Below are 12,988 nucleotides of genomic sequence, written 5' to 3'. Positions count from 1 at the left end.
ATACTACCCCTCTGCTCCACAAGCTGCATTGGCTGCCAGTCTGCTTCTGGGTCCAATTTGAGGTGCTGATTTTAACCTTTAATACCTTTCACGGTATGGGAGCAGGTTATCTGAAGGACCGCCTCTCCATGACTACATCGGCCTATCCTATCAGAATGGGCAGAGAAGGCATGTTGTGGTTATCATCTGCCAGAAATCTACATTTCTGGAGAAGAATCTTCTCTGCTATGCAGTCCTCCCTATTCTCACCTCCAAAGTCAGGGTAGCTCCATCCCTATTACTATTTCAAAAGTCCCTCAAGACCCGATTATATTACCAGGACTGGGGGACAAAGGGAATCAGATAGTCTTAGGTAGCTTCATTGTGATCAATCTATTTACTCTTCCAGTGTGGTTTGTAAATTTTAAATTTTTATAATGTTTTACATTTTTATATGAATTTTTATTTATTTATTAAATTTATATTGCCCCCTATTCTCCCATGGTGACTCAAGGCAGCTTACAGAATTTAAAAACCACATTTTAAAAAAATTTAATAAAGAAATCAAATAAATTAATGTAATAAAATCACCCCCCCCCCACCTCCCGCCCCAGCGACAGCCGATCACAAGAGCCATTTAATGGGCTCCATCCCACTCTGGGTTCCCCAGGCCTGCTGGCAGAACCAAGTCTTCAGTGCCTTCCAGAAGAGAATTAGAGTGGGGGCCCTTCTAATCTCTGGTGGAATGATGTTCCAGAGAGAGGGAGCCACCATGGAGAAGGCCCTTCTGGGTCCCACAAGGTGTATCTCCCTTGGGGATGGGACCTGCAGCGTTCCCTGCTTCCCCGCTCTAATGGGTCGGGTAGATATGACTGGAAAGAGACGGTCCCTCAGATAACCTGGTGCCAAGCCGTGAAGGAACCTTTTATATTTCTGTAATGATTCGTATATTGTTTTATTGTTGTATGCCACCCAGAGTAGTTTCTTATTAGATGGGCAGTCATACAGATGTGATTAATAAATAAATAACTTCTTGTGACAATAAAGGAGAAAGGAAATCCTCAAAGATTTCCATAGGGAAGTCTTGGGATCTTCCCTTCTCTGTTTGGGAAAAATCACAGATTTTATTTAAGGGCTTCCTTTTATAGATAATCAAGGAACATGTTTTTCAACTGTCTTACAAGTATAACTGGTTTCTGTATGTTAGAACTTTAGTTTGAAGCTGTACCTTTTTTTAAATAAGGAAGCTCTGTTTAACAAGGCTGTGAATAATTATGTGTGTGGTGCTGTGGATAATTTTGTGTGTGCATGCAGGTGTGGTTGCAGATGTTTAGGAAAGTTCTTAGTTTTATCAGAATTCTATACAGGTTTAGTGAGAAGCAAAGTAGTTTTGCATTGGAATTATGGGATTGCATACCCAGTTTCTTAGTTTCTCCCAGAATTATTTGCTGAAGAAGATAGTCCGGATTCCATGATTTACAAAGAATCCAACACTACAATTGTACCTATTGTGTGAGTGTGTGTGTGTGAAACTTTAATGCTTTTTCGAAATGTTGATTTAGAAGGACTACTAGTGCTTCTGGAATGTCAGCTTGTTGTCCTAATAGCTAATGCCAAATCACGTTTCTGTTGGGAAATGTTGACACTAAATACATATGCTTCACAATTCTTGGTTCACTCCAGTGCATAAATAGAAATATCAAGCACTTGAGCATTTTGTCTTCCAAAGATCACATCTTTCCAGAAATTATGCATTAAGAATTGCTGAAACTAAACAGAAGCTTTCAAACTTTCCCAAAACTTTAGATCGCACAGAAATACTCTCTGAACTAGTTGTTTTGGTGAAATTTTGCCATTATTTGTTTATATTCCCTTTATGTTTTTCTAAAGTGGAAAGTGAGTTGACCTGAGGCAGAATGACTGGCCCAAAGTCACCCAGCCGGCTGTCATGCTAGACTAGAATTCACCATCTCCTGCTTTCTAAATGCTGAATGGACTTTTGATCTGTATTTCATAAATGTTCAAAAAGAGGAATGTGCAGTTATACTTTAAATCTTGGAATTCCAGTCTTGAGCAGAAGAATGGTATCCATGGAGTAGGAATCAATTTAAGTCTCTGTGCATGTATATGTGTGTATGAAAGTTCAAACTGCAATATAAATAGCAATAAAAATTTGACTTTGTAGAAGAATACCCATAGATCAGGGGTGAAATCCAGCAGGTTCTGGAGAATGGGTAGTGGAAATTTTGAGTAGTTCAGAGAATCGGTAGTGGAAATTTTGAGTAGTTCAGAGAACCGGCAAATACCACCTCTGGCTGGCCCCAGAGTGGAGTGGGAATGGAAATTTTGCAGTATCCTTCCTCTGCCATACCCACCAAGCTATGCCCACCAAGCCACACCACACCCACCAAGCCACACCACACCCACCAAGCCACACCCACAGAACCGGTAGTAAAAAAATTTGAATTTCACCACTGCCATAGATGGCTAATTAACCAGTTGATTCAACTTGCCTTTAATTCATAATATGCACAGCAATGACTGTAAACTAATCACACAGGGTGAATTATCATATTGGTTTATAATACAGTCTGTCTCCTGAAAATAACCTTTCTCTCTTCCTCCACTTAGCGCAACCCGGAGGGATACTGTGTAGGAAGAGAGAGAACTACACAAGTAGTTCTGTGCTTTTTGAAGACAGAACAGTTCAAAATGGAGAAAAAGGAACACTTAATACTATACTTGTTAATGAATAACTGTCACAAATAAAATTCATGCATAATTGCCCTCAACAATCTGGGTCCTCATTTTACCAACTTCAGAAGGATGGAAGACTGAGTCAACCTTAAGATGGTCAGGATCAAACTCCTGGCAGTGAGCTGAATTAGCCTGCAATACTGCATTCTAACCACTGCACCGCCACAGCTCTTTAACACAGCATCCCCAAAATTGAAAACTTAATTCTTAAAAATGTTTCTTTTTTCCCTCCTTGGCACTTGCTCATTCCTTCACAATGCTGGATACCAGGAAATAGCAGCCATAGACAATAAAATAGAAGCACACCCTCACACACCACACAGAAGTTAGTAGATAGCTCCTGTCATACTCCAGGATGTAGTAACGTAGGCTGCATGGAAGGGAAAAGAGGTAATGAAGGAAAAAAGAATAAAATGCCTAGAAGGTGGAGGTTGGGGGGGGGGGGGAAGGTGCTGAAGTGAGTTAGAAGGCAGTGGGCAAAGAAAGAAACCACAAAAGACCAAGGTAGAAGACAGGAGAGCAGGCCGCCATTTTGAGCCTACAATATTTCCTCCAGCAGGTGGTGTCAGATGCAAGAGATCAGAAACCAGAATGGAGTTTAAAAGTACAAATTTATTTCATGCTACCTATACACAACAACAATCTGATCTAAGTCAAGATGAAATAAGTCAACGAACTTCAAGGGGACTGGACTCAAGTCTCTTATGGGGTGTAGACCACAAACTAATGATTCATTTAACCCCACACCCCAGGCTCAGCCTGATCATCTCCTAAAGATTGCCCCCCCCCCCCCCCACACACACTTTTCCCTGCCTTTACCATTTCTTCCCATTTCGCCCTCCCTCCTTTTTGGGAACCTGCAAATAGTTCACCAGTTGCAAAGAAAGCTGACTAGAATGGGTCTCAGGGCAGAAAGTTCATATGTTATTTTTCTTTCCTGATCTTTTAAGATTTGTTTTTTTAATTAAGCATGTTGAAAGAATCTATTCTTTTCTCCAAAAATGTTAAATAAAGTAGGTGTGCTGTGTTTGCCTTCAAGCAAACATTTAAAGGCTTATAGATTTATGTTTTTTTTAAAAAGAACTCTTAGTAGAACCATTTTGCAAACAAACACAACCACTTATACAAGTTAAAAAGATTCATGGGCCAAGAGGAATAATTTAGTTTTCAGCTAAATTTGTCATATTTATGTACTTTTACAACTCAAATCTATTGTCTAGGTAGAAAGTTATATTACTCTGGCTCATGCAAGCAGTATAATTTATAAATTTATCAGGGAGTGGTAAACTAAAGTTCTCAAACATTCACCCTGGCTCAGGAAAGGAAAGTAGAGCTTAAATTGAATAAATGAACTGGTAGCAACATGCTTTGTGATACGTATTTATTGAGAAATTGTGAGTAACTACAGCTGTAGTGTTCTCGAATATTCCCTCTCTGTTTAAGACACCAGAAAACATTAGCATATTTTTTTAATTAAGATATACAAAAATACACCCCACTGTTTTCTTAACACATTGAAAACATGTGAAAAAATGCCTTGTATGCACTAAATAATATTAAAATTGCCTTATAACAATGTGTGGCAAACTGGCAATGACTGTGTTTTATTATAACAAAAGTTTCTCATCCACTTAAAAAGAGGACATGCTGATAAGTTCAACTAAGAAACAGCGAAAGCAGTAATAAAAAAACCCCACAGCAAATGTGAGTACATATCATAAATGGAATTTTGAATATCTGCATTCCAACAGGCAGACAAGCAAATACAGAACATGTAAGACTACAGTAATAAGATCAAACGTTCTAAAGATACTGTATGTATCTATATTGAAGTATACTTAACTTTCCTCTTCTGCCTTGAGAAGCTAATGCAAAATTTGTTCTCTGTGTTCTTTAATGAAGCCAATGGTTATGCTGAAAATATTTGCATCTTGCAGAAAAAGTGGAGAAAAGCCTTAAGAGTTGGAATGATGCACTAAGTGTAGACAGGTACTGTTAGGTGTTGAATGACTGCTAACTGTGAAAGGAAAGCAACACGGAAAAATCTGAATGTGTTAATCGATTTGGAGGAAGGTATATATTTTTTAACCATCAGGTGCATCTTTGTTTGCATGTGTTTATTTACCGGGAAGACATCAACATCACAAATACTGAGTTTGTGTTTGTTGGAACTTGTAGAGGACCTTGTAACCGAACTCTCTTTTCTGACTATCCAGTTTCTAGCAAATATTTCTAATAAGAGCAAAATAATGATACAAATAAACCCGAATTGCATCACACAGGCATTGATGTTTCATAATATACTGTTCGTTTCCAGCAAGTCTATGTGTCAAAACCTTTTACTTTGTTCTGATAAAGTGACACATTTTCCTTTTGGCATTCAGAGCAGTGATGCAAATAGAAATCTGCAATCAGGACAGAGTATTAATTAAGATTTTTTCCCGTCCTTCAAAGAAAGCCATTCAGTACCAAATGAGCTTACGGTGAGGTAACCTGGCATCTTTCACCACAGCAGGGTTAATGTAGAATTTCAGCCAACACACCAAGTGTACTAGCCAACTTGGTTACAAATTGTATCTGCAACTTTTTCTTCTTTTTTCATTTTTGCTCTTACTGTTACCATGATGATCATAATAACATACAACTCACTAGGAAAATCCACCACTCAGCTCAACTGCTACAAAGAAAAATACGGAAAATGTCTTTCATTTTCTAAACAGGATTTAAGATGCAATCTACCAAACTGTCAAGCTATTTTGCCTGGACTCAAAACTGTATTAGTTTTATTTTGGGGAAACCTAAAATAACTTACTCTGAAATTGAGGTTTTATGATCTGAATTTACAAATAACTCTCAAGGGGAAAGTTAAGAAAGACACAAAATGCTGTTAATGGGATGCCACTGGTGGGGAAAAAAACCCCTAAAACTGAATATGGCCAAGTGTTGCAAAGATGGCATTGAGATAATTATCTATATTTAGTATCTGTTTGATAAAGAGAAGCCAACTAGAGTCTAAGGTTGCATCCCATCAGGAAACTCTCTGTGTTACTCTTGTATTTCCAGTGGGCCCCTTGCAGTTAAAATTTTATTGCTCCAAATGTACTTCATTCATACATACTTCAATGGTGTCACAGAACACCAAAGATGCATTTTTGCTAGCTATATTGCTTGATGAAACAATTAGCATACTTATCCAGTTCCTCTCTCCTGATCATATGTTTACGAAAGAAATGGTTGATTCTAGCAGATTAGCTTCATATGGTGTGTTCACATTCGTTGTCTGGGCTATGCAACTGATGCTTTAACTTAAACTAAATCCAAGCACAACAGCCAACTAAAGTGCTTGTTAATTCAAGTTAATGCCCATAAATAAAACAGGTGTCAGCCACACTGCTGATAAAACAAATCAAGAAAACTATGACCTAATGTCACACTACATGAGCATTAAAGAGTCTTCAACTGAGTGATTTTTCTCTTCTGTTGATTCATTCTTCTTCCTCTTCCTCTTCCCCCAATGTTTCCACAATAAGTTCTGCTGTACAAGTTGATTCTCCCACACAGTTAATTGCCTTGCAAGTATATTTGGCATCGTCATCCCCACAAACTTCAGAAATAATCAAAGAGCAGTTGCCATCTTCGTCATAGTCAATTTGGAAGTGCCGGGATTCCTTGATAGATTGCTCATCTTTGTACCAAATCACTTCCGGGTCAGGGTAACCTGAGAAATACCAGATGTCAAAATGAAGATATTTTATTTGTAAAAATGTTTTTTAAGCAATAAGTGTTGAATATAAAAAAGAAATAGACAATCATTTGAATTTGCCATTAAAAAAACCAGGTGACCCGGGGATGTAGATGTGCATTAATCAGCTAAGTTATTTAACAGTTCATAGTGTACAAAAATTGTAGTACAAATGGAGTTTTTAGAGAAAGTCCAATTCTAAGAAATTGCAGGCCATGTAAGAGGATCCTGTGGAATCTTCATAATCCAGATGTTACTCTTTAACAGCTCCCTTTAAACGCTGCATATTTTATTAGCAGATATGGCATAAACTCAGTAAATACAAGATACAGTAACTACCATATGAAATATAAAGTGGATAGATGTATGGTTGGTTTTAGAGTGACCATATATGGTTATAAAAATTTAAACCCACTTACCTGTAACACATGTACTCAAGATTTCAGCCAGAGTCCAACAGCGACTATTCCCTGATATGTCTTAGTTGTACAATTATAGTTACACAGAGACTATAATGTCAATCAATGTATACATTAGTGGGTCTGCAGTTCCTGTTAGTACCCAATTAATTTGAAACAGGCAGAACACACAACATCTTCTTTACATGACAGCCCTCTCAAGGTACGTCAAGATAAATCAATAACTAAAAGCCAGATTTGGTCATTGATAACTGGAATAAACCTGTATTTAAAATAGAATTCTATCTTGTAGCTCATCCAGAAAATGAGAACAGGAATTGGTAAATAAGACACATCAAATTGCAAGAAGATAAAAAAAATATCAATACACCAACACCAAAAGGAAAATGACAGAGTAGATAGCTGATAAAGTCTTCTAAATTAGTGAAAAATACCTTCAATTTTACAGTCAAATCTAGCAGCACTGCCTTCCACAACTTCTATATCTTGAATTGTTTTAGAGAAATAGGGCTTCACATGAGACCTTTCTTCATCAACTGCTTCTAAGAGAGAGCTGGCTGTTTCATCTAGGAATAAAAACAACACAATTCAGCTCTATCATAGAACAATTGGTCTGATAATAATTTTTACAGCCTAATAAATGTCAAAGCTTGTCTTTCAGCCACAACATAGCAGTTCACAGAAGTCTACTTTACATTCTTTCCATGGTAATCTTTAATGACTGCTAATGTAAAATTCAAATAGGTATATTTATTCCTTTGGGAGAATTCATGTGATAAAGCATCATGGATACCAAGGGCTGGATACATCCTTGCAGTTCAGACATCAATTATGGTAAAAGGACAATGCACATATATCATAGATTTGGAAGGAGCTAAATGTTTATTGAAACTAACTTCCTGCTCAAACCGAACTTAAATTTAAAGTATCCCAGATAGATGATTATTCAGTTTTGTTTGAAAACACTCAGAGAAAGGGGATGTTACGATTATCTGGGTTCCATTGTCAAATTTATTCTATACTATTACGATAAACAAAAATCAGAATTAGACTCTCATTTCCTGGAACTTAAAACCATTATCATATCTTGCACCTTAAAGCGATGAAGGACAAATTGGGGCCTTCTATATGACACTTCTTATGATATTTTTAAAGTGCTTTCACAGTATCTTCTCAAGGCTAAAACATTCCCAGTTCTTTCCATTTTTCTTCATAGATCTTAACTTCTAGTCCCCAGTTCATCCTTGCTGACTTTCTTTAAACTTGTTCCAATATGTGGTATGGTTGCTCATAAATGAACAAAATATTCAAGATAGGATCTGACCAAGAGTCATAAAATAATGTTAATATATTATTTCCCATGCTTTGAAAGTTATATGTCTGTTGACACAACCTTCAACAACTTTTTAAAGCCATACCATAGAAATGGTTTATATTTAGTATATAGTCAACTAGGTATCTTTTTCACAGGTATTACTTCCAAGCTGACGTTCCCCCATTCTATGTTTGCATTTTTCTATTCTTTTTATATGTCTCTGTCAAATTTCCTTTCCAATCTAACACATTGGCCATTCCACCCAGTTCTGTGCCACCTGTATTTTTGAGAGATCTTTTTTTCCACTTCCTCATCCAAGTCATTAAAATATTTAATTAATTTTTTTTAAAAAGAGTACAATAACTGTTCCTTGTGACATTTAATATGCCACTTCACTCTACAGTCTTTTGTTAAAAAAAGACTGTGGATGAATATTCTTTACAGAATACAATTTTCAAGCATCAGTTTAAGTGTTGTGCCATATAGTCTACACTTAAATAATGTGGTAATCTGAATGTCATGGAAAGCTTTCCCAAATACCTTTTTCAAAACAATATGATACCTTACAACTGTGATGGCAAACCTATGGCAGCATGCCGGAAGTGGCACGTAGAGGCATCTCTCCAGGCACACAAGCCATCACCCGTTGCTCTTCCGGGTTCTGGTGTGTTGGCCAGTTGGTCTTCACATGCACGGGAGCGCCAGAAACCGAAAGAGCATGCACGCACCGGGAAGATGATCGTCCGGTTTCTGGCGTGCATGTGTGTGCGAAGGCCAGCTGGCCAGTGCACATGCGCACGCTGGAAACCTGATGCACGTGAAGGTTTCCGGTGCTCCCGCGTGCATGAAGACCATGTTCTAGGTGCACCGGAATCCGGACAAACAAGGGGAGCAGAGCTGCCAGCCAGGATGAGCATGATGAGGCTTCCCTCCCTCCCCGCCTGAATGGGCTTCTTGCGCGGCCCAAGCCCTCCAGCCCGCGGCACCGACATGTGTCTGTGGTCCGGAGCACCTGGCCAGCTTGGGCACATGAAGCAGCGTTTGTTGGCTGGGCCTGCTGCTCCTGCTGCCACGAGAGGCAAGGTAGCAGGGGAGCTTCTCATGCTGCCGCTTCCAGCCGGGATGCTAGAGCAGCCAGGAGGAAAAGGAGCCACCGCCATCGGGGAGGTGAGCTGCCCCAGGAGGGCTGGAAGAGAGTGCAGCTCCTCACACATGGAGACTCTGCCAAGGGGTAAGAGGCCGTGCCGGCCGGGAAGGTGCCGCCGAGGGGTAAGAGGTGCACTGGCTGGGAAGCAGCTCGGGGGGGGGGGGGCTGCGCTGCTTGTTCTCACTGGTGGGCTCATTAGTGGGCTGGGGGGGCGCTTCATCCCAGACATTCCGCCTGCTGGCCCCCAACCCAAGCCCTGGGAACATGGATGAGGCTGGGAAGGAGCTCTGGCTTTTCGGCAGAGGGAGGTGGCATTGCCAGTCCAACTTTCTCTCCTGGTCGGGGCTGTGGAACCATATCATCAGTGGGGATATCCCGCCACCCCAAAGGGGACCAGGGGGACAGACAGGGGGGCAGGCAGGAAAGCGCGAGGACTCCCAAAAGGCCCGGCGGAGCCAGCACATGCGCACTGGACAGCTGGTCTTCATCCATGCATGTGCGCCAGAAACCGGAAGACCAGGTGGGGGCGTGCATGTGCACGCCAGAAACCAGAAGATCATGTGCTCTTCTGGTTTCTGGTACACATGTACGCACATGCACACGTTCCCATTTCAGCACTCGGTGCTGAAAAGGTTCACCATCACTGCCCTACAATATTCATACATATTTTTTTGTTCCATCTGCTTGACATCTGTCTTAACTATATCTGTAAAGCTAGTCACATCAATTTTCTTCTTTCAATTGAAAGTTGAAATGGTAGTAAAATATGCTTCCAGAAATATGGCATGGTAATTCTACTGCTCAGATGATTTACATGGCAAACTCTGTCCAATATTTTACTGCTGAATGAATAATCAATATGCAGAAACGGACCCAAGTGTGCTTAGTTAAATGCAGACTGGCTTTTTAGCCTGAGCCACAAAAGATTATAGATCTCTGCAAAATAGTGATTAACCATATGCCCAAATTAAGAAATTACCAGTAATGATAGAAAGAAAGACACCACAAGATTTTCTATGATACATGAATGAATATTGTAGTTTTGGAACTAACAGAATTAGTCTTCTTCAACCTTATGGCCTTCAGATGCTTTGGACTTCAGTTTTCATAATCTTCTGCCATTGTGCTCAAAGTTGGAAAGACTATAGTATACCACTATACCTCCACTTCATATCAGAATTTCCATACCTCCAACTTCAATCTCTGTATTAACAGGACTGGTTGGTGAACTTGAAGAGGACTTCCGTCCACTCAGGCCAGAAATCATTGCCATAGAAGACAGCCTTCCTATGGCACGAACAGCATTCCCTGTTTTCTGTAACATAACCAAGAAATGCTGATGAATTCCTACTTACCATATGTTATTTTTGACATATTTGTAAAATAAAAGGCAAAAGATAGAGAAAAATACAATGGTTCTATTTAGTGCACTGAGAGCAAACTCTAGAGATGGGGGTCCCATAAAAGTTGACGCAGCGAATGGAGGATAACAGGTGTCTAGTAAAGATTTCAACCATAGAACTTTTGGGCAACTTGCATTACAGGCTGGCAAGGAAATCTGCGAAGCAGCTGGATTTTTTTGGAATTTCCCCTCTCACAGGAACAGAGGAAGGAATGGAAATCAAAAAGGGTAAATCAATATTGAGTACCTGCCCAAATGAAAGAAAAAGTTACCAGCCACATTTCAAAATGGTGTAATCACTATGCCTCTCTTTTCCCTTTGCTACAGCCATAATAAAATACGGAAAAATGTTATTAATTTGTTTAAAATAACAAATAAAAATCCCCCTGAATACATCCGTAATTATCTCAGGAGAATTTTCTTATAAGCATTGCAAAGGTACATTAATGATCATGTTGGCTTTGATCAAATTTGTACCTTTGCAGCGCTTATAAGAAAATGTACATGTACCAATAGGAGAGAATATAAATTACATATATTTACTTTAAGGACAGGGATTGGAATAAGGCCATTTAAGATGTCCCTCCTTTATCCTGTACAGGTAGTCCTCAACTTAAAACCACAATTGAGCCCAAAATTTATGTTGCTAAGTGAGAAATTTGAGAGAGTTTTGCCCCATATTACTATTTTTCTTGCCACATTTGTTAAGTGAATCCCTGCAGTTGTTAACTTAGAAACACAGTTGTTAAGTGAATCTGGCTTCCCCATTGACTTTGCTTGTCAGAAGGTTGCAAAAGAGGATCACATGACCCCTGGATACTGCAACCGTCATAAATATAAGTCAGTTCCCATGCATCAGAATGTAAATCACATGGCCATGGGGATGCTGCAACAGTCATAAGTGTGAAAAATAGCCATAAGTCACTTTTTTCAGCACCACTGTAATTTCAAATAGTGACTAAAGGAACTGTTGTAAGTCGAGAACTACCATATTTTTCGGAATATAAGACACACCTTTCCCCCCCAAAAAAAGAAGGTAAAAATCTGGGTGCGTTTTATACTCCAAATGTAGCCCACCCAGCCTCTCAAACAAAAGATTTCAGAGGCTGAAAAAAGCCTCTGAAAGAAGCTTCAGAAAAAAAGCCTCAGGAAAAAAGCCTCCAAACAGAGCTTCAGAAAAAAGCCTCTGAAAGAAGCTTCAGAAAAACAGCCTCTGAAACGAAGTATAAGACACACCGGAGTATGCGGTTTCAGAGGCTTTTTTTTTGAAGCTCTGTTTCAGAGGCTGAAAAAAAAGCAAGGCACAAAGCTCACTACCAATGAATCTGTTGCTAAAATTCACCTCAGGGAACAGCTGATTGGGGGTATTCCGGGAGGCTGATCCACCCACCAATCAGCATTTTTCTTATTTTCCTCCCCAAAAACTAAAGTGCGTCTTATACTCCGGTGCGTCTTATACTCCGAAAAATATGGTACCTATAATAAGTTTCCTGCAAAAGATGCATTGTTTTCTTAAACAAAGAGCCTTTTATTTTCATATATCTTCCAAATTCATGCACTTTGAAGATAGAATGTACAAAGAATTTGTTTCATATGTTCTTGATCACTATGTTTACCTGCCCCAAAGGTGCTTTTTCAAAAGGCTACTGGACTTTCTTTGTTTTTTCTTAAAGACATTTTGCTTCAGTTCTGAACTGAAAAAGTTTCTTGGATGAGAAGCAAAACATCTTCAAGGAAAAACAAAAAAAGACTGGTTGGCTTTTGGAAAAAGCACCTTTGGGGCAGGTAAACATAGTGATCAAGAACATATGAAACAAATTCTTTGTACACTCATGGGACAACCATGACCTGGATGACTGAGAATGTCCAGAAACATATGTTACCTGCCATTTTCTTCTAGCCATGTATTTTTTCATCCTATCTTTGGAGAGTTTTTTGGCCTCCATGTGTTTGGTGTCTTTTTGCAGCCATGGATGCTGTAAGCACTGAGTACAATTCAAGCGGTCCCTATGAGCAATAGAGATAATAACTATTATACTTACATAAACAAAACTTAGATTTTATTTAGCTCTATGTTTAATAATATGGCTCATTAGACTACTGTACAGTTTTATTCAGTTGCAATCTGGTATGATATACTTGAATATTGGACATGGGAATTCATGAATACATAAAAAGTGGAAGAAATGGATACAATATATTTTGGGTTCAATTTTTTTTGGTTTAA

The 12,988-nt window shown here is 39.1% G+C and overlaps 1 protein-coding gene across 1 annotated transcript in view; it reads right to left on the bottom strand.

Moving 5' to 3' along the window:
- Positions 1 to 6,200: 6,200 nt before the first annotated feature.
- MYLK (myosin light chain kinase) overlaps positions 6,201 to 12,988 on the bottom strand; it is a 194,398-nt gene continuing 187,610 nt past the window's right edge. The window contains exons 29-32 of the mRNA XM_070950178.1: positions 12,645 to 12,768; positions 10,548 to 10,674; positions 7,332 to 7,463; positions 6,201 to 6,454 (exon numbers count right to left, since the gene is read on the bottom strand). Coding sequence (XP_070806279.1) covers positions 6,222 to 6,454; positions 7,332 to 7,463; positions 10,548 to 10,674; positions 12,645 to 12,768 — 616 coding nt within the window. The 3' untranslated portion in view covers positions 6,201 to 6,221. The remainder of the gene's footprint in view (positions 6,455 to 7,331; positions 7,464 to 10,547; positions 10,675 to 12,644; positions 12,769 to 12,988) is intronic.

The sequence above is a fragment of the Pituophis catenifer genome, unplaced genomic scaffold (genome assembly GCF_029215685.1).
Source record: "Pituophis catenifer annectens isolate HBS135680 unplaced genomic scaffold, rPitCat1.0.hap2 SCAF_1, whole genome shotgun sequence".
Lineage (NCBI taxonomy): Eukaryota > Metazoa > Chordata > Lepidosauria > Squamata > Colubridae > Pituophis > Pituophis catenifer.
Note: the sequence above shows the minus strand (reverse complement) of the source record. Positions and strands in the feature narration are given on the sequence as shown.